At 44.4% G+C, this 25,511-nt stretch overlaps 1 protein-coding gene across 7 annotated transcripts in view; it reads left to right on the top strand.

The window, feature by feature from the left end:
- The window catches only part of LOC147027593 (teashirt homolog 3-like), a 251,356-nt gene extending 247,290 nt beyond the window's left edge, over positions 1 to 4,066 (top strand). For all 7 annotated transcript variants that reach the window (XM_085877123.1, XM_085877124.1, XM_085877129.1 and 4 more), the window contains one exon: positions 1,585 to 4,066. In XM_085877123.1, the coding sequence (XP_085733249.1) occupies positions 1,585 to 1,609 (25 nt within the window). In that variant the 3' untranslated portion in view covers positions 1,610 to 4,066. The remainder of the gene's footprint in view (positions 1 to 1,584) is intronic.
- The last annotated feature ends 21,445 nt before the right edge of the window (positions 4,067 to 25,511 follow it).

The following is a 25,511-nucleotide window of genomic DNA, read 5'->3' as shown; positions in this document are numbered from 1 at the left end:
CCTGGCTCGGGTCCCGCGACGAGCGTCTCCACCACGACCTCGGTCGCGTTACCGGCCTCTCCTCTCCGCAGCTCCCCGACTCTGACACGAGCACCCCCTCGACTGCCTTCGCCGCCTCCACCTCTCCAACTCTCCACAGCTCCGTCCAACTGCCTTCTCCGACTCCTCTCTTGACTGGCTCTTCCCAACTCAACTCCGAACTGACTTGACTGACTACTACTGCTTCTTCCCAACTCAACTTCGAACTCCACTTGACTGACTACTACTACTTCTTCTTCTTCTTCTTCTTCTTCTTCTTCTTCTTCTTCTTATTCTTCTTCTTCTTCTTCTTCTTCTTCTTCTTCCCAACTCAACTACGAGCGAACGCGGCCCTTTATAGCCCCCGTGGCCTCGCTCCTTCGCCTTCGACCCTTCACCTCTGGCTGGCTCCCCATTGGACCGAGGAAAAGTGGGCATGAATGCTTTTTGATCCATGAATTTGCAGATAGCGATATTACTCCGACGCACCTGGAGGCGGGGCCAAATCGCCCCACGCTCACCGATAGGACGGAACAGAAGTGGGCGTGAGTCGTTTTTGATCCGTTTTCTTCGGAAAGGCTGTGCCTCTGCACCCGCTGCTCGGTGCGCGCCCTGCACGAGTCCAGTATCGGTACCCACAAGCGGCGCGGGAATGCGGTGATGCGATGGTTGCGAGGGCGAGTTGTGACGGTAAAGGTCGTGGCTGTTGTTGTGAAGCGGCGTTGCGGTTGGTGGTTGTTGTGTGATGGCTGTTGAGACGTGGTTGGTGGTGGTAATAATGGTGGTAATGGCGGCTGGTCCAAAATAAAGATAGTAAAAGAAAAACGGCTATCTAGAGGGGTCGCAGCCCGAATGAATGACATTTATTCCCTCGAAACAACGGGTTTGGGCCTAACTACACATATACTTACAGATATATCTCACCTAAGGGACCTCAATGGTGGTTTGCGAATTTCGTCAACCACAACATTATATATATATATATATATATATATATATATATATATATATATATATATATATATATATATATATATATATATATATATATATATATATATATATATATATAAGCTTGATGCTCACAATTATATATACATTCAGTGCTGTATATATGTGTGTGTGTATATATACACACACATATATACAGCAATGAATGTATATATAATTTTGAGCATCAAGCAATTGCTCAGTTAATCAACACGTGTGTGATGTGTGAGGTCACAATTTGTTTCGTTGCCATTTGGTTGGAAGACTTTGCTACCTTCATGGAATTTACTGAGCGATTTGCTCCAGTTGTATTCATTACTTCATGATGAATTGTTACACACAAGTATGTAAAGTTAAAATTCTCATTATGATGAAATGTACATAATTATCTCGTTAATAAGACCACTTTATTCACTGTACACAGTTTTATGAACTTCCTGAATGATCAAATCATAAATAACAACAGGAAAATTTACACCACGGTAAAAAGCATGTTTCATTGAGGTCTTTCACGCTTTCCTTGACACCTTTCCAAGCCTTACCCTGTGCCTCGCCTTTTCTTTCTCTCTTTTCAAGGTCGGAGCAGCAAAGGCGTTCCTGAAGGCACGAGGGAGCGCTGGGCGCGCGCCCTTGCCCTGTCGGCTTGCGATGCATCAGCTTGTCTCAACATCCTAGCAATCCACGGGCCCCTTGCCACCGCCGCTCCATTTCTCTTCATTCCCGCTCACAATTTGGTAATGAAATATTGATTTTTAGTTAGATGGAAATAGCAGTTATTAAGTTTGCATTGATAAATCGTTCTTTTCCATGAGCTCGAAGTGCTTCAGTCAACCGCCCGGCCGCACCCTAACGGCCCCTGATGTATTAATTTGACAAATTTGCCGGCTGGCTCTTGGAAAGGGGGAAAGGGAGCAATATCTGACTCCATACATCACCGAACTGTCCCAGGCCAAAGCATCATTTTTTATCCGTCTTATGAAGCCTTCTTTTTCCTGGAAAATTTATTTGGCTTGTACAGACGCCACCACGATGCGAAGCAGGAGCTATGGCTGTGGAGAGAAGCGTTGGGGGGGGGGGGGGGTAAAGAGATGAGATTAGATGCAGTACGGAGAAACGATCAACTCTACGGAGTGGATTGCCATCGAATGGAGTCCATCGTTGTAAACCGCCCCTTCCTGACTTCCTCACGTGGCCGGCACTTGTTTGGATGTGATCAACAAATGAATGAGCAACAGTTCACAATGAAAATGTGATCATTGTTCTGTTTGCCCTTTTTGGCACTCTCCGGCCTTTGCGCATTGTGATTTATTCCCAGAATTGAACTCTTCACCCAATGATCAGTCATCCTTCAGAGCCTTTTCATCATTGACACGAAGCAAGGGGAGTACGACCCAACAAATGACCGCTTCCAAAGTGCCCGATAACTCCTTCATCTTCACATTTTTACTGGACTCTGTTACCTCCTACTGTCTATGTTCAATATTTAATTATATTTTTTCTTGCAGCTAATATTGAGTTGTTCTTTTTTTCTGCAAAACGCAGAAGTCTTCATTTCTTTTTTTTTTTCTTTTTTTTTTGCTGCACCGCCATTCACATGGGTTCACACCAATGAAGAAGTGGGTCAGGATGGCAGGCTGCGTGAGCAGCCAGTACGAAGCTCTGTAGATGGTAAAGACGAAGACTGCATTTTGCACAGTGCTGTTCCTTCTCTAAACGGAACTTGCACAGAAATGAAAGCGCATCCATCGACGGCAGCAGATGTGAGGTCACCCTAATTCTGCTGCAACTGCCATTGATAACCGGGGGATGGAACCGTGGTGGCTAGGGTAGTAGAGCAGAGGTATTCATGGAGCAGCGCTCACCATGTAATGAGGCATGTGAAAATATATAGCGATTTTTGCATCAGCCGATTCTGCCCGGCCTGTACAAGCGCATGCCCTCGAGTTCTCGTGTTGTCGCCGCCAATGTTGCCTGCCTTTCTTATTGGACAATTGTAACTCGGAGAGTAACAACGGGAGTGAAGGAGGCAGGTGTGGGGGTCGGGATTTGAGTTTGATGCGAGAGCAACAGAGTGAAGAAAGTGGACCTTTTTTTGCTCACTTCGTTTGTCCCTCCCTCTCTCCCATTCCCAATTTGAGGCGTATACTCTCGACTCGCATTGCTCAACTCCTTTGTCTTCCTCCTACATTCCTCCTGGATACCCGTCGTTTTTGACATTCACATTCTCACCTGCAGCAAGAGGATAACAGGCTCAGTAGTGTTGTGCTTGCTACAAGATGCGCGGACATATACAATTAGCGCAGTTTGGTACTTTGACAAGAGTTGGCCTCCGGTGGGCTTTTGTAACCCTGTTACTTTTTGCACATTCGATGCTTGTTAATTTTCTCTTTATTGTACTTGTATAATTCATATGAGAAAGTTTGTGTTGCCATATTGAGCGCAATATGGTCACCCCTGGTGAGCGAGGCTCACTATGCTTGTACAGTCGTAATTATTATTAATAAACCAGTCAAGGAGGGATCGGGGGAGGGACGTGGGACATATTTCTGCAAGATATTTTATAGCGATTCGAATTTGCATGGCGAAGATTTAAAAATTTTTTAAATAAAAGTCATAAATGAAGGAACAAGGAGGTCATCACTACTCCTGAAATACATGCTTCGTGAGTTTCAAACTCACGCTTTTGGTGACTCGCAATGGCTCGTTCCTTGCAAGGGGAAGCCGTAAAGAGTTCAAATTGGTCTTTTGGAATTCCATGACATTCCACAGAAAACGTGTATTGTAATCATCCCATTATCCACACTATTATTATTATTATTATTATTATTATTATTATTATTATTATTATTGTAAATGATCATATGGCCTGGCCACATGCCCTGTACAGAGTCTTAATCTGCACTTATTTAAGAAAACGAAAATGAATGGAACATTTATATGAATATATTATATTTAGACTTTTTTCAAGCACAACTCTAAGAAATGTCCTTTTTTGTTATGTAAAGACTTGTTTATTTCCCCCTTTTTGCTACATCAGCAAATAAACAGAGAATGTTTACTGTCCTGTACGCTGACCTGATCTTTGAATCCTCTTTTTGATTCTGTTTTTTTATCAAGTGATCATCAAGAAAAGATATAACAGAAAGTGAGACGAGTCACCCCGTGGAATGGCTGGGGTTCAACACGTACTCCATTGGAAAGTGGAGCATGTAATGGACACATTGGGTCATCATTTCACACACAAACACCAGGAGTCTGGACATTAAAATTGATGAGTTAGAAGCAACCTTCCACAGGAAGAATGCTTTTATAGTCGCAGTGGCTGAGATTTGATTCAACGAGGACGGTGTCTGTAACTAACAGGCTTAGAATTTACAAGAGATTAAGTTTTATTTATTTCAACACCATCGACACAGGAGAAGATTAAACACTCTTGCAGAAACAGAATTAAACTTTTGGGGCGATGAAATGTAGCTGAAGGAGATCGAAAGGAGTGCTGTAGTATTTATGAGACAGCAAGAGAAGTTAAGAGTATATCAGACTCACAAGACCAGATGGTGTACATCCAGCAGTGAAAAAAGAGGAAGCAAAGCAGGTAAGTTCGGCACGAATAGACATATTTAATCGCACACGAGGTAGAATGAAGCACAGGGATATTTCACACAGAGGGCTGGTGAATTGTCTGTCAACAAGGATCTATGACATGCAGACATTGAATCTGTCCGAGAGAGAATTATATAACTACTTGGGGAGAAAAGGAATACAAGTGGATTTAGTAGTTTGAGGAGGCAAATAGAAGAAAGGTTTTTATGGTTTTTGGCAGTCTGATGCCTTGTCTCTTTGTCTTGCAGCAGGTGTGTGTGTGTGTGTGTGTGTGTGTGTGTGTGTGTGTGTGTGTGTGTGTGTGTGTGCGTGTGTGTGTGTGTGTGTGTGCGTGTGTGTGTGTGTGTGTGTGTGTGTGTGTGTGTGTGTGTGTGTGTGTGTGCGTGTGTATATGTGTGTACATGAGTCCCATTATTTTTTCCCCTACCCTTCATCTTCTCTTCTTTCTCCTTCCCCCCCCCCCCCGGCACCCCTCACCTCCATCTCACTCCTGTTCACTCCCACCCCTCCATACTTCCATGAAACATCCACCCTCAGAATCCTTGGTCTTACTTCTGAAAGGTTGAGACTGTGTTGGTCGGTGGGACTGTATGGTAAGCTCATGGTATCCTGCACAGAGCTGCCACCATTCACTGACTTACTTACCTTAATGGCCCCAATTACGGTAATCCTACTTTCTTGTGAGTTCAGCCACAGCAGGTAGATCGGCTCGCGTCTCTTACTTACCAGCTGGTCAGGCCTGACATTCTACTGGCTGGAGCAGGATAGGGCAAGACTTTAGAAGTTGGGCATGTTTTTTGTTTTTGTATACAAAGTCAAGACTCATGGAAGAGCTAAAACACAGAACAGATCAGGATGCAGCAGAACAAAAGGAACAGCAGAAAGAGAATGGAGAAAAAGCAACATCAGGGCCTAGAGACAAAACAAATGGAGGACAATAAGGAATGCATTGGTTAGGCTGAGAGGTCAGGGTATGGGAGAATGCAGAGGGTGGATATAAGAAGGGATACAAATCAAAACTTTAGGGGTGGTTTAACGGGTATAGAAAATATCATGGTTTTAGATTGGGATGATCTGACATGGTGGTGAACAGCTGTTGTGAGGACCTTGAGGGAAGAATGCAATTGAAGAGAATGAGGAAATTGGTTCCACAGGTGGGAAAAAAGATGAACTAATGTATGTAGGTGAGCAGTCAATATGGATTTTGGTACTTTCACCAGAAGGGGTTGCTGGTTGTCCAGGTGTGCCCTGAAGATACCGGGGGAAGACAAAGCACAGAGAGGGCAGAGGGTGCAAGACCAGAATGGAGGTGCAAGCAGATAGGGAGACCACCGGCCCATCAGCAATGGCAAAGTCATAGGCCCGTTGACTCAGCTTCATCGTCTGAGATTCCAATGATCTTGAAGGCTTTGCTTTCCATGGTGTCAAACTGAGAATGGAATGAAGCATTCTCAGAGAGCTGCCTCAATGCTGGCAAGTCTGGCATTTCACTCAAGCAGATTGTCTGGACTGGTCTCCCAAATCTACTGCCCCTGATGTTAACTCAGCCTGGGAATTCTTCCACAGAAACCTGCTCTCTCTCATGCATAGATTCATCTCATCTTGTCTTCAATTATCCGACCCTTCTTCCAACCCATGGTGCACTGAATCCTGTGGTGAGGCAGTTGCTCTGAAATAACTTGCCTTCTCTTCCTAGAAGGCAATTCCCACCGAAGGCAATCTCAGTGCATTCCAAAATGTCCACAACAAGTGTGTGTCCATGCTCAGGAAAGCCAGAAAACAACATCTGTCCAAGCTTAATAATAAACTTTCAAACTTGTCTCCCTCCTCTAAAACCTGGTGGTACATTGTTGAGTGTTCTCTGATATATGCATCCTCTCCATCCCTTCCTTCCCTTCAAATAGCACCACAGCCGACTCTGCTGATGAGAAGGCCAAATGCCTCAATTCTGTGTTTGCTTCCGAATCTTGTGTGCCCAACCCCTCACTCTCGGTACCCATCCTTCCCTGTCGTACCCAAATACTCCTGTACTCTGATTCTTTTGCATGCACCTGAGAAGGCGGAGAAGGTTCTTTCAACCCTCGACTCTGACTCTGCAACTGGAATGGATGGCATAAGCTCACATGTCCTAAAATCTTGCTCTGATGCTCTTTCATATTTTCTCTCTGCCCCTTTCACGCTGTTGTTTGCCCTCGATCATCTTTCATCTGCCTGGAAATCCGCCAACACTGCATGACATAAAAGGTGGAAAAACGGATCCCCTCAACAACAGACCAATTAGCTTACTTCCAAGCATTATCAAGGTCATGGAATCCATCATCACAGTTGATATTGTCACGGGGGATGACTCTGATTTCATATCTGATATTGAGGGCCTCCATCTATTGTTGGGAGAGTTGAAGCAGCATGGCCAAGGTGGATTGACCAGGTCTGAATGCAAATTGATGATCTCAGATGATGTCTGGAGAAAATGTCAACTGCGACGATGGATTCCATGACCTTGCTGATGATTGGAAGTGAGCTAATAGGTCTGTGGTCAAGGAAAACTTGTACCTTTCTTTTTTTGTACCATTTGTTATGTAATGCGGTGATGTTGGCTGATTTCCAAGCAGATGGAATAATGACCTAGAGCAAATGATAGGGTGAAAGGGCAGAAAGAGAAAGTGCAAGAGCAGCAGGGCAGGTTTTTAAGACACGTGAGCTGATACCGTCCAGTCCAGTTGCAGAGTCAGAGTCGAAGGTTGCCAGAAACTTCTCCACCTTCTCATTTGCGCAAAAAAACAGAGTCCAGGAGCAGTTGGACACAACTGGAAAGGGTGGATGGACTATAGAGAGAGCAAGGAGTTGGGCACACACAATTTGGAAGCAAACACCATCACAGAATTTAGGTATTGGGCCTTCTCACGAGCGGAGTCGATGGTTTTGCCATTTGAACAGAGCGAAGGGATGGAGGGGGAGCATACACCAGAGGACAGACTTGACGAGGCACCACCATGTTTTGGAGAAGGGAGACAAGTTTGGAAGGAAAATCTTGAGGTTGAACAGATGCTGTTTTCTTCTAGCTCTCCTGAAGGTTCACACACACACTTGTTGTGGGCTTGGTTGAATGATCTGAGATTACCTATGGTCGGATTTGCCTTCCAGGAGGAGAATGCAAGTTGTTTCAGAGCAACAGCCCCACCACAGCTTTCAATGTACCAAGGGTCGTAGGATGGGTATGATAACTGAAGACGAGATGTGATGGACTTCTGCATAAGGGAGAGCAGGTTTCTTTGGAAGGATTCCCAGGCTGAATTAACATCAGTGGCGGTGGATGTAGGAGACCAATCCTGAAGTGTAATGGCTGCTTGCTGTGCCTACTAGTTTGTCTGAGTGAACTGCGAGACTTGCCAGCACAAAGGCTGTTCTGTGAGAATGGCCAGAGAGATGTTGACCTTCATAAGCACATGATCAGATGAGCCAATTGGAGCAGAGGAAGATAAAGATACCAATGTTGGGAAGTTGGTCATAGGCAAATCCAGACGGGAGGATTTGCCATTGGGAGAAATCAAGGTTGGAAAATTCACAGATTGAGTGAGTCCCATGGAGTCATGGAAGTCCTTTGCAGAAGTGTCATGGTGGTGAGAGAGGTACCAACACCCAGCCATTTAACATGGTGGGAATTTAAATCACCACATATGAGGAAGAGAGAGTTGGGATGAGTGGTCAAAAGTTGGTCCACATTATCAGAGAGACAGAGACAGAGACAGAGACAGAGAAAGGGAGAGAGAGAGACACAGATGTCGATGGGGTTGTCACTGCTGTTTGGAGGATGGCACAACACACAGGCAACCATGAGGTGGGAGCAGAGGGGAAGTCACATTCAGAGGTACGACTGGGGTTTCGGAGGTGGAAGAGCAGTCTACAGAGAATGAGAAATGGAGTTCTCCATGTACAACGTGAGAGCCAGGCTGGTACTTGGCATGAATGTTTCGTGTACTGAGAGCCAGGCTGGTACTTGGCATGAATGTTTCGTGTACTGAGAGACAGGCTGGTACTTGGCATGAATGCTTCGTGTACTGAGAGCCAGGCTGGTACTTGGCATGAATGTTTCGTGTACTGAGAGACAGCCTGGTACTTGGCATGAAATTTTCGTGCACTGAGAGCCAGGCTGGTACTTGGCATCAAATTTTCGTGCACTGAGAGCCAGGCTGGTACTTGGCATCAAATTTTCGTGCACTGAGAGCCAGGCTTGGACTTGGCATGAATGTTTCGTGTACTGAGAGCCAGGCTGGTACTTGGCATGAATGCTTCATGCACTGAGAGCCAGGCTGGTACTTGGCATGAATGTTTCATGTACTGAGAGCCAGGCTGGTACCTGGCATGCATGTTTCGTGTACTGAGAGCCAGGCTTGTACTTGGCATGAATGTTTCGTGGACTGAGAGCCAGGCTGGTACTTGGCATGAAATTTTCGTGCACTGAGAGCCAGGCTGGTACTTGGCATGAAATTTTCGTGCACAGAGAGCCAGGCTTGTACTTGGCATGAATGTTTCGTGTACTGAGAGCCAGGCTGGTACTTGGCATGAATGCTTCGTGCACTGAGAGCCAGGCTGGTACTTGGCATGAATGTTTCGTGTACTGAGAGCCACGCTGGTACTTGGCATGAATGCTTCATGCACTGAGAGCCAGGCTGGTACTTGGCATGAATGTTTCGTGTACTGAGAGCCAGGCTGGTACTTGGCATGCATGTTTCGTGTACTGAGAGCCAGGCTGGTACTTGGCATGAATGTTTGGTGTACTGAGACCCAGGCTGGTACTTGGCATGAATGTTTCGTATACTGAGAGCCAGGCTGGTACTTGGCATGAATGCTTCGTGTATTGAGAGCCAGGCTGGTACTTGGCATGAATGCTTCGTGTACTGAGAGCCAGGCTGGTACTTGGCATGAATGTTTCGTGCACTGAGAGCCAGGCTGGTATTTGGCATGAATGCTTCGTGCACTGAGAGCCAGGCTGGTATTTGGCATGAATGCTTCGTACACTGAGAGCCAGGTTGGTACTTGGCATGAATGCTTCGTGTTCTGAGAGCCAGGCTGGTACTTGGCATGAATGCTTCGTGTTCTGAGAGCCAGGCTGGTACTTGGCCTGAATGCTTTGTGCACTGAGAGCCAGGCTGGTACCTGGCATGAATGTTTCGTGTACTGAGAGCCAGGCTGGTACTTGGCATGCATGTTTCGTGTACTGAGAGCCAGGCTGGTACTTGGCATGCATGTTTCGTGTGCTGAGAGCCAGGCTGGTACTTGGCATGAATGTTTCGTGTCCTAAGACCCAGGCTGGTACTTGGCATGAATGTTTCGTGTTCTGAAACCAAGGCTGGTACTTGGCATGAATGTTTCGTGTACTGAGAGCCAGGCTGGGACTTGGCATGAATGTTTTGTGTATTGAGAGCCAAGCTGGTACTTGGCATGAATATTTTGTTTGCTGATAGCCAGGCTGGTACTTGGCATGAATGCTTCGTGTACTGAGAGCCAGGCTGGTACTTGGCATGAATGTTTCGTGTACTGAGAGACAGGCTGGTACTTGGCATGAAATTTTCGTGCACTGAGAGCCAGGCTGGTACTTGGCATGAAATTTTCGTCCACTGAGAGCCAGGCTTGGACTTGGCATGAATGTTTCGTGTACTGAGAGCCAGGCTGGTACTTGGCATGAATGCTTCGTGCACTGAGAGCCAGGCTGGTACTTGGCATGAAATGTTCGTGCACTGAGAGCCAGGCTTGTACTTGGCATGAATGTTTCGTGTACTGAGAGCCAGGCTGGTACTTGGCATGAATGCTTCGTGCACTGAGAGCCAGGCTGGTACTTGGCATGAATGCTTCGTGCACTGAGAGCCAGGCTGGTACTTGGCATGAATGTTTCGTGTACTGAGAGCCAGGCTGGTACTTGGCATGAATGTTTCGTGTACTGAGAGCCAGGCTGGTACTTGGCATGAATGTTTCGTGTACTGAGAGCCAGGCTGGTACGTGGCATGAATGTTTTGTGTACTGAGAGACAGGCTGGTACTTGGCATGAAATTTTCGTGCACAGAGAGCCAGGCTTGTACTTGGCATGAATGTTTCATGTACTGAGAGCCAGGCTGGTACTTGGCATGAATGCTTCGTGCACTGAGAGCCAGGCTGGTACTTGGCATGAATGTTTCGTGTACTGAGACCCACGCTGGTACTTGGCATGAATGTTTGGTGTACTGAGACCCAGGCTGGTACTTGGCATGAATGTTTCGTATTCTGAGAGCCAGGCTGGTACTTGGCATGAATGCTTCGTGTACTGAGAGCCAGGCTGGTACTTGGCATGAATGCTTCGTGTACTGAGAGCCAGGCTGGTACTTGGCATGAATGTTTCGTGCACTGAGAGCCAGGCTGGTATTTGGCATGAATGCTTCGTGCACTGAGAGCCAGGCTGGTATTTGGCATGAATGCTTCGTACACTGAGAGCCAGGCTGGTACTTGGCATGAATGCTTCGTGTTCTGAGAGCCAGGCTGGTACTTGGCATGAATGTTTCGTGTATTGAGAGCCAAGCTGGTACTTGGCATGAATATTTTGTGTACTGATAGCCAGGCTGGTACTTGACATAAATGTTTCGTGTACTGAGAGCCAGGCTGGTACTTGGCATGAATGCTTCATGTACTGAGAGCCAGGCTGGTACTTGGCATGAATGTTTCGTGCACTGAGAGCCAGGCTGGTATTTGGCATGAATGCTTCGTGCACTGAGAGTCAGGCTGGTATTTTGCATGAATGCTTCGTACACTGAGAGCCAGGCTGGTACTTGGCATGAATATTTCGTGTATTGAGAGCCAAGCTGGTACTTGGCATGAATATTTTGTGTACTGATAGCCAGGCTGGTACTTGACATAAATGTTTCGTGTACTGAGAGCCAGGCTGGTACTTGGCATGAATGCTTCATGTACTGAGAGCCAGGCTGGTACTTGGCATGAATGTTTCGTGCACTGAGAGCCAGGCTGGTATTTGGCATGAATGCTTCGTGCATTGAGAGTCAGGCTGGTATTTTGCATGAATGCTTCGTACACTGAGAGCCAGACTGGTACTTGGCATGAATGTTTCGTGTACTGAGAGCCAGGCTGATAGTTGGCATGAATGTTTCGTGTATTGAGAGCCAGCCTGGTACTTGGCATGAATGTTTTGTGTACTGAGAGCCAGGCTGATACTTGGCATGAATGGTTCGTGCACTGAGAGCCAGGCTGGTATTTGGCATGAATGCTTCGTACACTGATAGCCAGGCTGGTACTTGGCATGAATGTCTCGTGCACTGAGAGCCAGGCTGGTACTTGACATGAATGCTTCATGCACTGAGAGCCAGGCTGGTATTTGGCATGAATACCTCCTACACTGAGAGCCAGGCTGGTACTTGGCATGAATGTCTCGTGTACTGAGAGCCAGGCTGGTACTTGGCATGAATGCTTTGTGCACTGAGAGCCAGGCTGGTACCTGGCATGAATGTTTCATGTACTGAGATCCAGGCTGGTAATTGGCATGCATGTTTCGTGTACTGAGCGCCAGGCTGGTACTTGGCATGAATGCTTCATGTACTGAGAGCCAGGCTGGTACTTGGCATGAATGTTTCATGCACTGAGAGCCAGGCTTGGACTTGGCATGAATGTTTCGTGTACTGAGAGCCAGGCTGGTACTTGGCATGAATGTTTCATGTACTGAGAGCCAGGCTGGAACTTGACATGCATGTTTCGTGTACTGAGAGCCAGGCTGGTACTTGGCATGAATGTTTCGTGCACTGAAAGCCAGGCTGGTACTTGGCATGAATACTTCATGCACTGAGAGCCAGGCTGGTACTTGGCAGGAATGTTTCATGTACTGAGAGCCAGGCTGGTACTTGGCATGAATGTTTCGTGTAGTGAGACCCAGGCTGGTACTTGGCATGAATACTTCATGTACTGAGAGCCAGGCTGGTACTTGGCATGAATATTTCATGTCCTGAGAGCCAGGCTGGTACTTGGCATGAATGTTTCATGTAGTGAGAGCCAGTCTGTACTTGGCATGAATACTTCATGTACTGAGAGCCAGGCTGGTACTTGGCAGGAATGCTTCGTGTACTGAGAGCCAGGCTGGTACTTGGCATGAATGTTTCATGTAGTGAGAGCCAGTCTGTACTTGGCATGAATACTTCATGTACTGAGAGCCAGGCTGGTACTTGGCAGGAATGTTTCATGTACTGAGAGCCAGGCTGGTACTTGGCAGGAATGTTTCTTGCACTGAGAGCCAGGCTGGTACTTGGCATGAATGCTTCATGTTCTGAGTGCCAGACTGGTACTTGGCATGAATGCTTCGTGTACTGAGAACCAGGCTGGTACCACCTGCGCCAGGGTGGTACAGATATGTGTGACAAATTATTTTACCGGATTTTCTTTCCATTTCCTTGTATTTACAATTTTTGTAATGCGGAGACTCATAGGGGGCTGGTGGGATGGCCAGAGGTATCTCCACTTGCCTCTCTGCAATCTAGCTCAGCCCAGCAAGGATCAGTCAGTGATGAAAACACGGATCTCTCGCATATGACCTGATGATCCCATCGAGCATGAACGTACAAAGCAAAGCATTGTAACCTGATATAGTACTTCGGTACCAAAAAAAAACAAGAAGAAAACACGGCATTGCTAATTGAAGTGTCAGCACCCAGCGATTTTGGCATCCTGATGTTTCACAGTGCCGTCCCTCGGATGGACGTTGTGCCGGCATATCTTGCCAGCGTTTGTTGGTGGACATTAAAGATCCCACAGTGTCCTTCATGAGGAGTGTGCGAGCTATCACTGGCACCATGAACAAATTCCAAATTCCCACCCTGACTTCCTGAGCTGGAGTGGTGACCTGACCAAGATTGTGGCCTTGTAACTGCTGCGGCAGATTGAAGCCGAGTAATGAGACTTATGGAAGAGAAAGACTGAATCGCAGAAAAGATAAAAGCTGTTTTGTTGCAAGCGCAAGACGAACAATGAAGTTCACGATGAAGTTGAAGTTGAGAGAGCATTTGGTCAGGAATGAACAAGAAACCTTTCTTCTGTTATCGATTCCTGGAGGAAGTGTCAACCATAATGCTTCTGCAGCCACTGACTGCAATTCATCCACCAAATTATTTTCAATGTATGAGAATAATCTTTCTTTCTTTCTTTTCTTTTGTGCTCTCATATTTTGCCCTAACTTTAGAAACACACATTCCTTTGTTGGGTACAGCAGCAAAACAATTAGCCACTGCACAAAGCCATTTTTACCCTCTCGTCGGAGTTGCATCGAACAGAACACAGGCAAGGTCTCAAAACAATTTTGGGGGAAAACTCAAACAATACAGACTCAAACTCAATACAGACTCAGGGAAAACTCAAACAAACTCAAACAGAGAGAGACCACAAAAGGTGCATCTTGCACGAAGCGGATTACAGGTAATTAAGGATGATTCAGACATAACAAATGAATCTCCCGCATTTTTATTCGCTCCACCGATGTATTATTTCGTTCCTCTTTTCTTTATCCTCTCACTTTTCCACATACCAATTGAAACGCCTGGTGTGAAAGTCTTTTCTTTCTCCATTTCTTCGGAGGGGGAAGGGGCGGTTGGTTCTAACTTTCTGTCTTTTCACATTTTCATAATTAAGCCTCCCCCTGCAAGATAAGGGGATGCTTATAGCTGTTGAAGAGTTTGTTTGCACAATTAGTGCTCCCTATTTTAATGGTACCCCAGAGTTTCTGAGACACCGACGTGTAGGAAAACACCATTTATTTAAGTTTTTTTTTACTTGCGAAAATCAAAGATTTTTTTCAAGTTTATTGATTGGTTGGTTGCATGTGTTTGTCTGTCTGTCTGTCTGACTGTCTGTTTATCGCCTCCAGGTCACAATTTTAAACCGATCTTCAGGAAACGTCACCACATGATAGAGTTCGTCATAAGCAAGAAGACTATTGTTTTTGAGGTCAAGTGTCAAAATGTCAACAAAGGCCAAAGGTCAGCATTGGCCAAAATTTCTAAAATTCTCAATTTTCATCCCATTGACTTGAAATTTGAAGAGGATTTGCATATCAGATCACTGAATTCAATGAACAAGTATTTTTGAGGTCAACATCGGCCAAAAAGTTGACGGTCATTTCTAAAATTGTCAATTTTTATCCATTTGACTTGAAATTTGAAGAGGAGTTGTATCTTTTGTCATTGAATTCAACTACCAATTCGTTTTTAGATCCTCATGGAGGATCTCTGAAGTCTTATCTACGTTGTTCTTCATCTTCTTCTTGTGGACTTTTTTGTTTCACAGCCTACAGTTTTCATCGAAACTTCCTGAAACTTGGCGTATATATGTAAAAAACATCCTGCGCAGACAGTAACCATCTCCGATTTTGGAAATTCTTCCTAGAAAAAAAAGTTGATGTCATAATATCGCCGCTAATGGAAATCGCCGATACCATTATCTCCGAAACTATGCAAGCTGTTTGAATATTGTTTGCGGGAATCAAGCCGGGCATTTGCACAGATAAATTTATCGCAAACCTGAAACATCATAATGACGTCATATTCGTTTTTATGACGTCATCATTAAGAGGACGAGGATCTTAGCTCATTTGAGCTTGTTTCAGGTCAAATTTGTTTTATGCATTTCGCAAGTACCGTGATATCATGACATCTTTCTTGTTACCTTCGCATTCTGCGAAAGCTTATGTATTGGTCGCTGTGTATTTATTTATTTGTGTGTGTGTGTGTGTGTGTGTGTGTGTGTGTGTGTGTGTGTGTGTGTGTGTGTGTGTGTGTGTGTGTGTGTGTGTGTGTGTGTGTGTGTGTGTGTGTGTGTGTGTGTGTGTGTGTGTGTGTGTGTGTGTGTGTTATTCGCATAACTCAGAAAGTATTAAACCAAATCGCTTGAAATTTGGTGGGATGATGGGTTATAACATTTGATTAGATTTTGGGAACGATCGGGTCAAAGGTCAAGGTCACGGAAAGGTCAAATTCGTATTTTTACCATAGCGCGGTCAATTTTGATATAATTGGCATGCAACCGATGCCAAAATGTTCATAATTCATTGCCCAAGCTTGTGATGGGCGACATGACACAATTACGTCATTACCCTTGTTAGCGGTTGTGGGTCAAAGGTCAGTGGGGTCACGACCTTTCAAAATATGCGGTTTTTGTCATAACGCGGTCAAACAAATCAAAACCGATTTGCATGAAGCCAACACCAAAATGTTCCCTGTTCTTTTCGGCACACTCTCGTGCCAGGTACAAACTAGAATGGGCACTCGGTAGAGCACATACCTTCGCCTCCGCTACTTTTTACCTTCGCATTCTGCGAAAGGTTATGTTTTGGTCGCTGTGTATTTATTTTGTTTGTAATTATGTGTGTTTGTTTGTTATTCGCATAACTCAGAAAGTATTAAACCGAATTGCATGAAATTTGGTGGGATGATTCGCGAGTATCCAAGGACGATTTGATTACATTTTGGGAGCGATCGGGTCTAAGGTCAAGGTCAAGGTCATGAAAAGGTCAAAAACACACTTTTGAGCATAACTTCCTTCATAATAGAGCTATTGACATGCAACCACCGCCATATTGTTGCATGGCGAAATACCTCTCGGGTGCCTCGTGTCAGATTTGACTTGACGTCATCGGAAGTGCATCAAAATGACGTCACAAGATGACGTAAATTTTCAATTTTCGACCACATCAGTTTTGATCATACCGTTTTGTAGAACTTACCTTAAGGACGTCACACACCAAATTTGACTTTGATCGGACTGACCGTTATGACGTCATTGACGTTTGAACATGATGTTTTTCAATTGTGGCTGAAATGTCCTGATATTTTACATTCAAATATCTATGTAATTTATAAAGGAAAGTCTCCCAAATCCAGGCATTAGGATCAGTACCAAAATATCTGTTTATTGATGTACAGGTTTTGCCAATTAACACTGTAGTCAAGGTCAAGGTCACACACAAGGTCAAAATATACTTGTAGGCATAGCTTCAGATCTAATAGAGCTATTGACATGAAACCAATGTGAAAACGTTCAGTGAACTAAGAGCTTTCAGAATGGTTGTCCCCGATTGGACGTGACGTCACCAGAAGGGCGTCAAAATGACGTCAAAAGATGACGTCATTTTTCAACTTTTTTATTTTTCAGTCTTTATCATTCCATTTTATTGGACTGCCTTCAAGGAGGTCACACACCAAATTTGACATCAATCGGACTGACGGTTGTGATGTCATGGACGTTTTAAAGTGACATTTTTCAAATGTTCCCGGAAAAAAAGTTGCGGCGGCGAAGGTATGCGCTCTACCGAGTGCCCGTTCTAGTTTTTGTTGTTTTCTTCTTCCTGTCCTAATTTCCGAAATTTCCAAGATGTATGTCAGCTGGCTGGCACTTTTGGAATTCAATTTTACATCAATAATGAGAAATATAAAGTATGCGTGGTTGACATTTTTCGGTCATGACCGAATTATAGACGTTTTAACATTTTTCACGATAACTCGACTAAGGATTGTCCGCTCAGAATGAAATTGCCCTCTCTTGGGAGCCTAGACCAAGGCACATTTACATTTAATGTACATCATACCCCTCCCAGTTAAAGATCAAGGTATTACACCTCTCGGAGTACCAAACCACCATTTAGGATTGCCAATGTCCCAGGACATTTGGAATCAAATTTTTCATCAATAATGGGAGTAAAAGTTTGTAGGGTTGACATAATTATTTTGACCTTGACCTATTTTAAGGTCATGACCAGATTTTAGACATTTTAACATTTTCACCCAAACGTGACTCAGGTTTGTCCGATCGGAGCAAGGTACATTTACCCTTAATAGCCGAGAGCAAGGTACTTTTTTTTGTATACCTTGTCGAGACTCATATGAGAGCGAACACACAACGCACAGCAAGGGGGGTGCATGAGACAAGAGGGGTGGGAGTGGGAAGGACGAAACAGTGAGGAACAGAGACATTAGGAGATCTGTGGAAGGGAGAGAGATGGGGTAGGGAACATGGGGTGTACAAGATGGACATTACTGGGACTTTCAGGAAGGAAAGCAGGGAATTTGAAGGAGGTGGGTTTGGGATGGATTAATGGGGAGAGAAAAGATCGAGGTGTTGGATGGAGGAAGATAGGAGGTGGTAGTGAATGGCTGTTTTGAAGGCCTGAAGGGAAGAATGTGTGAAGAAAGAGTGAAGGTGATCAGTGATTCGTGATTTTGGTAGTTACCCTTAATCTTCATCATACCCCTCTGAGTTAAAGGTCAAGGTCAAATGGTGATCTGAAAAACAAACGCATTTTTTGTCATCACTCAGTTTTGCAAATGTGGAATCTGAAAGACCGCTTGGCCTTCCAATATGTTTTTGCATCATAATGGTGGACCTGTACTGAGGTTGTGCATCTAATATTTTATTGGTGTCCTTGACCTACTTTTTTCGGATTGTGACCTAATTAACAAAAATGCACACTTGCCTCTCGGCAGTCGAGCTCAACCCAGCTATAAACTGTCATTCCGGTGTTTGTCATGATCATTTTTGATTCCAACTTGAATAATTTTCCTCCCATTTTCATGATGTTGAATTTTATGGATAGATTGTACACAGGGACACATATTCTTTATTCACACTCTATTGTTAAATGTTGAAGATCAAGGTCATATGGTAGTCTGAAAAAATATGGCCATCATTCGATCGCGGGTTAAGGACAAGTCGCGGGCGATCACCAAGGGTAAGTTGACCCCAGCCGACCCTTAAGGCCCAGTCACACCTTGACGTTTTAGCCAGCAATGGCAACGTATCAAAATGTATGTAAAACGCTGGCTTACGCTGAACTTTTGATGTTTTTTTAAAAATATTTGGACGTATTCATAACGAGTTGGTCGTATACATAACATATTAGTAACGGACACAGAATGTTTCGTTGTCTTACAGATAACTTATACCAACGAATGCTTCGCCTGTTGTCGGCGTTCACAACCTATGCCCAACGATAGTCTAACTTAGGCATAGCGTGCTGCACGTATCGCCGACGATCACGTGGCGTAGCCTATTAAAAGGATGCCGCACAATGATTCAAATCATAACCGCCGGAGAAATGGAAGTGTCAACATCGCAGTCACACCTTGGCGATCTTGCCAGCGTATGCCGACCTCTGAAAAATGCGTCTAAAACGCTGGCGCACGTCGAATACGGTATGGGTAAGTTTGGTATATGTGAATAGAACGCTAAAGTACGCTATCATACGTCGTAGTAAGTGGAGTACGTCTTGAAATTTTAAACATGTTAAACATTTTACGACGTACATGCCGTATGCCTCACACGTTCCGCATACGATGGGAATAAGTTGGACGCACGATATGCGATTGTTGGCACACGTCGACAAAAGTTACTTGTCAGTTACTCATAAGTCGAAACACGTCGAGGTAATGGTTAGCATCAGTGTTCCAGACTCCCTGGTTTTTTTTCTTTTTTTTTTTTTCTTCAGAATGACGGTGATGTTGACACTTCGATTTCTTGTGCGGTTATAATATAATATAATTAATAGGCTGCCACTCAACGATTTAAATCAAAACCGCACTAGAAATCGAAGTGTCAACATCACCGTCATACCGAAGAAAAAAAAAAAAAACCAGGGAGTCTGGAACACTGACGCTAACCATTACCTCAACGTGTTTCGACTTATGAGTAACTTACAAGTAACGTGTGTCGACGTGTGCCAACGATCACATAACGTGCGTACAACTTATGGCCAGCGTAGCAGAACTTGTGAGTCATACGCTGGCATAAGTCGTAAAATTTCAAGCATGGAAAATTTTGAGGACAACCGCAAAGTACAACGATGAAAGCCAGCGTACTACGACGTGTGACAATCTTTTTCAGCATGTTCTCAATGTTTCCAAAACTTTCCCATAACGTATTCGACGTGTGCCAGCGTTTTAGACAAAAATTTTCAAAAATCGGCATAAGCTGGCTAAAACGTCAAAGTGTGACTGGGCCTTTCACATTCGCTTTGTAATCGCAGGTATCTCGTTTCATTTTGTTGTTTTTGTTGTTGTTTTTTTAACCAAATTTGTTCTTTTATCGAAAACATTTTCATTGAGACTGAAAGTTGGTTTGGTTTCCCAGATTCTCACCACCTGTTCTACAAATCTCCAACTGCAAGGCTTTTGTATTGGAAATCTTCTTAAATAAATAAATATTTTAATATATCAATCTTTTCTTCTGTTTTTTTTTGTCTTAATGGCAACCCCCATATTGAAATTTATTTCAACCTTCTTTCTTGTACTTCTCGACGTCCCCCACCCTGTAAGAGGTTTATGGAAACGATGCTTACACGCAATGATATTAGCAACACCCCAATTTCAGACTTGGAATGGTGATAATTTAATAATGAAATCAGTAAATTACATTGCCATAAAAAGCAGTTGAAGAATAACAAGGGCTCTCAAAGGAAAGGGGCAAAACGCCTTTTTTATTTTCTACTGATCGATTTTAAAGGTGAAAATGCCAAAACAGAGTGAAGATTGAAGTCTTTATTATAACGTCAAAAGCTCGGCTACCACCGGTTCAATATCATGCTCGTAAAGAAATGATCGCCTTTTGAGAAACCTTTTTAAAATTGAAAGGATGGATTAATGATGCTGCATCATCACCATCGTTGGCATCTTCATTCATTTACCTTTTATATTTTTTGTCTACAAAGTCGAGGCTCGTGGAGGAACTAGAAAATCACTCCCTGCGTGCTTCTCAACCTTTTCCAATGTCACGATCAATCGAGTGGTTTCCATTGTCTAATCAAGTGGTTCCCAAAAACTCATTCACCCCATCGCGAAGCAATGGATTCAATCACAGCGATTTGAAAACAAAATGGACGGAAATACTGTGACCTTTTTGATGATGAAATGAGGATTATACCGGAACCTCTATTTTCATCATAATGAACACGATGTCATGCCAGAAGAAGATACAAGTCAACCAAGTAGGCGTACACATTGTCGACATTGTTTTCATGTCTACACTTCAGTTGACACACACGTGGACAATGAGAAACTCGGCAATCCTCTGACCTCCCCGACAGAATCCTGCATCCTACATCTACATTCTACAAGTAATCCTAATGTCTTCTCTGCTCCTGTATTTGGTCGGCGATGGCATCATGGCAAGGAGGGATATGGATGTTTCCAGGGCTTCGTACATCAGATGATCGAGGTCCAGGAAAGCATTCCGCTTCTTTGTTTTGATCTCGACTAATGCTGAGAATCCCTTTCTCTGAAAGGTATATGATGGCCCTGTGAACAAGGATGGACATGGCTTTCTCTGCCAGGTCCCGGTAATCAGGAAATTGAATCAGAGATACCCAGAAGTCCCCATAGTAGTCGAATGGAGTGAAAGGGAGATTTCTGCATGAAATCCATGTGCAAATCAAGAAGTGGCTCCGTGAGTTGCCCCAGTTGAGCCCTTTTGGTGTGCTCAGACGCAAAGACGTTCACGATCCACATCGTTTCCTTTCGAGGTTCGGCCTCAATTTCTGGAAAGTACAGTCTCCGGTTTTCCCCCACCAACAGCTTGAGATGAAGGATAACGAGGTCCTTCATCTTCTCTTCCAAAGTAGGAGGTTTTTTTTTCTCACACTCGCTCTGCTTTAGGAAGTTGATCAGGGGGATGAAATCGGCAAAGTTCTTCTTCTCAACGTGACCTTTCCACAAATCAGTTTTCAACTTGAAGCCTTCGATCTTCATCCGTAACTTCAAAGATGTCCCCACCTTTTCCCTACATCGACAGGTTCAACTCGTTCAAGTGTTCGAATATGGAGGACATGCGTTTGAGTCTGGCAAGCCTATAGTCATCCTGAAACTGAAACCCTCCCCCTGTCTTCTTCAAAGAACACAGATTAATGTCTTCTAATTAATTCTGATGTAATGGAAATGTACTGGGTTTCAACATGTCCATATTGACGCATTAACTCATCAAGAAGTCCATTTGTGGTCCATCTAATCAGGTAATTCGGGAGTTGACTGAGGGAAGTCACGAAGGCCGAAGTCGTTTGTTTCAACAGTTGAGATATGCACAGGAAAGTGAGAGGAAACGTTCTGTAACTCCAAGAGGGTTGTGAATAATTTGTAATAAGGATCAAGGATCACATCGCCATGAACAAGAAATAGCCTTGCCTGAATGAACCGAGGCATGACCAAGGGGGCACACCTGATTGTGTCAGAACGGCGTGGTTCAAACAGCAGTGGTTCAAACCAGTGGCGTGGTTCAAACACAGGCTCGGGAATTTTGCGGACCTCCCCCCCTATCATACACCTTACATTTCCCCCCAACAAACACCTTACATTCCCCCCCCATCATACACTTTACATTTCCCCCAACAAACAGCTTACATTTCCCCCCAATCAAACACCTTACATTCCCCCCCATCAAACACCTTACACCCCCCCATCAAACACCTTACACCCCCCCATCAAACACCTTACTTCCCCCATCAAACACCTTACTTCCCCCATCAAACACCTTACATTTCCCCCCATCAAACACCTTACATTTCCCCCCCATCAAACACCTTACATTTCCCCCCCCCCCATCATACACCTTACATTTCTCCCCCCCATCATACACCTTACATCCCCCCATCGTACACCTTACATTCCCCCCCATCATACACCTTACATTTCCCCCCCCCCATCATATACACCTTACATTCCCCCCATCATATACACCTTACATTCCCCCCCCCCATCATACACCTTACATTCCCCCCATCATACACCTTACATTTCCCCCCATCATATACACCTTACATTTCCCCCCCCATCATATACACCTTACATTCCCCCCATTATACACCTTACATTTTCACCTCCATCATATACCTTACATTCCCCCCCCCCATCAAACACCTTCCATTTCCCCCCCCCCCATCCACCAGTCATTCACTGCAGCAGAGTCATTCACTGCAGCAGAGTCATTCACTGCAGCAGAGTCATTCACCCCACTTTTCTCATTCACCCCAATCCTGATCTCATTCCCCCAGGGTGAGAAGCACAGAGCTGGACCATAGAATTGATCAGAACATAACAGAATCAAAGAAAGCCTGTGGTTGGCTTCATGGTTCGGTGGCTCGCTTAAGATCCCAGTCTTGAGTTCAAGCACCTGTTGGGCTGTTGAATTTACACCAGGTAGGGTTGACTGAGGTTGTCATCCTTCTGAGGTTGGTAAAATGAGAACCAGTGTCCTGGTAACAGGGGCACTGCATTCGCGGTACTGCTGTGCCCCCAGTCAACGATGCTACTTGAAGTCTTGTGTTGCACATGTAGGAGGAGGGGAACAGAGGGAACATCAGAAAGATGGGGGAACACACCCACAGTGAGGTTGGAGGATAAATTGAGGGAGACTTGGAGAAATGTTGGATGGGGTGAAGAATGAACACAAGAGGAGGAAACAGGGGTGTGGACAACATGGATACAGCTGCAAACACTCAGCAAGGAAAAACTGGAAACTTGGAGAGGAGGCTTCGGGAAGGTTGATGGGAGAAGAAAAGATCATGGTTTGTGATGGGGGATGATCTGAGATTGTGGAGAACAGCTGCCCTTAAGATCGGGAGGGAAGAATGAGATTGAAGAGAATGTGGAAGTTGACAAAAGATTTTTAAAAAGAATGTAAAACCTTTTACTCCAAATTTTGTCACAACGTATCCATTTTTGCATACCGAATATGTAGATGACAGAGTTCTCCTGCAACTTTCCTTGCTGCAGTCAAAATAGTGGTGGCAGGATGACTCACAATTTGGAAGGGACTCACCATTGATTGGTCTTGTAAGGCAGGGATCACTCTCTTAAATGAGTCAGGCAGGGACGTCGCTCTTCTGGTGTGATCCCAGCAGAGGGTGCTGTATCACGGAGCATGCTGCCCTTCATTTTAAACACATGAACATGGCTCTCATGGCTAGCTTTTCGGCATTCGTATTGTGGATCATGAAGACACCACGCTAACTCTAAAGACATTGCATGCTGGTAGTCTGGTCAAATTACTTGCTTGGGATTATTTATCCAATTACCACCACCTGCAACAGCCAATAGGTAAAGGGGTGCTGCAATGAGGATAAAGCAAAAGCATCATATGCCAGTGTTCAAGTACATACTGAAGTTAAATTTAAATTAAATAAAGACTGCAAAGATCAAATCCAAAAATGAATTCCAGAAGTTTACCGACGTTGACACAGTGGCTATTACACCACCTTATCTCGACCACGTTACATTATTTCTTTGTGCCTATTGTTTGTGTCCTTTATGACGTCCTTAAAACGGTAAGTTTTCTGTTTGGAATGATTTTCAATTTTGTTTGACTGCCAGACAGGCAGACAGAGTTTTTTTTTAAAAGAATGACCGCACTAGAGTCACAATGTGCGACACAAAATCTGTATTTTTCACCTCCTCTGTCCACTCAACTCCCTCCATCCTTGCTCATGTCCCACATGTTTATATGGTGAAATCTGGTTCGGAAAATTAAAAAAAAACAAGGAGAAAAGACATAAAATGTCATCGCTCCTGTACTTTTAGTAATTTTGCCGTAGGAGTTAAAGGGCTCGCCCATATTTACAAGATTTCTGTGCATGCGCAACTCACTTAAGTGGTCATGTGACACAGAAGATTGCGAAAGTAACAAAATAGCCATCAGTCGGCCATCTTGGATCTGGATTACATTCTGTAATCTTTCACACTAACCTTGTGCCTTGTCTGTCCCATTTTCCTACATGAATGAATAAGATTAGATAGATAAGATTCATCGTAAATTCATCATGATTCCGAACAAGGGATGATTTACTTCATATCTTCTGCCTCATTTTTGTTGTGTGTCCATCTGTCTGTCTGTCCGTCCGTCCGTCCGTCTTCCTCCCGCTCTCTCTGTTATAATAAACCTTTTGTTCATCAAAACCTGTAGGTGGTCATTCGAGGTACGGGACTTAAGCGTGAGTGAATTAGCTTTAAAAATCCGGTAACAGGCCGATTGGGAAACGTGTATTTAAAACACTCTAAAAAGAGTTGATTCGTCACAGTTCTATCAGAGCGGTCATGTCAGAACGAGCTGTCTTGTCACACGGCCATCGATATTTTAACCCCAATATGGGGCCTTTCAAAAATTGCGCAACACTATTTTTTTAGGGAGGAGCTTACGGGCTTGATTAAACCTTACTAATAATTTTTATTCGACATATGGTTAGATTTTTTTGGGGTCCCTCATCACGATTGACATTCGACCCAAACAAAGCCAATGGAAATCTGACGCAACAAAGTCGGACAGTGTATAATCAGCAGAGGCCAACAGGCCTCGGGTGGTTAGGCCCACAAGAAAACCAACATGTTTTTCCGAATGTTTTCCAAGATGATTTGAAATGATATGACCACCAAGATGGTGGCCATATCATTTTGTCTGGGTGCCATGGCAGGTGGAGTCAAGCGACAAATGTGGGTGTTGTCATGCAGCTGTTCGACCACTGGGTGCACTTTTCAAAAATCAACCCCCAACAAGAACCTCAGCAACAACAACGACAACAGCAGCAATGGTGAGCTCTTGTCGACCTGTGACATGTTGCAGGTAGGACTGAGTTTTGTCTTCAATTCAAAACATTCAACTTAAATAAGTTGTTCCTCGATCATAAGCGGACGTTGTAGACAGACGGACAGACCAACAGACATGAACCAATTGCTTAAGCCATCTTGGATCTGGATTTTCACTTTTCACTTTTCATCTTCACTTCACTTGTGTGGGGCAATTATTGGAAACACGCTGATTGGTCTATGTATCTGTCAGGACACTGCTAGTGCCCCGTTTATGAGAGAGGGGACAGTTGAGCAGACACTGCAAACGCCCAACCAGATACCTCCTGC

The sequence above is a fragment of the Eptatretus burgeri genome, chromosome 4, assembly GCF_056783735.1.
Source record: "Eptatretus burgeri isolate ZD-2024b chromosome 4, Ebu_testis_v1, whole genome shotgun sequence".
Classification (NCBI taxonomy): domain Eukaryota; kingdom Metazoa; phylum Chordata; class Myxini; order Myxiniformes; family Myxinidae; genus Eptatretus; species Eptatretus burgeri.
Note: the sequence above shows the minus strand (reverse complement) of the source record. Positions and strands in the feature narration are given on the sequence as shown.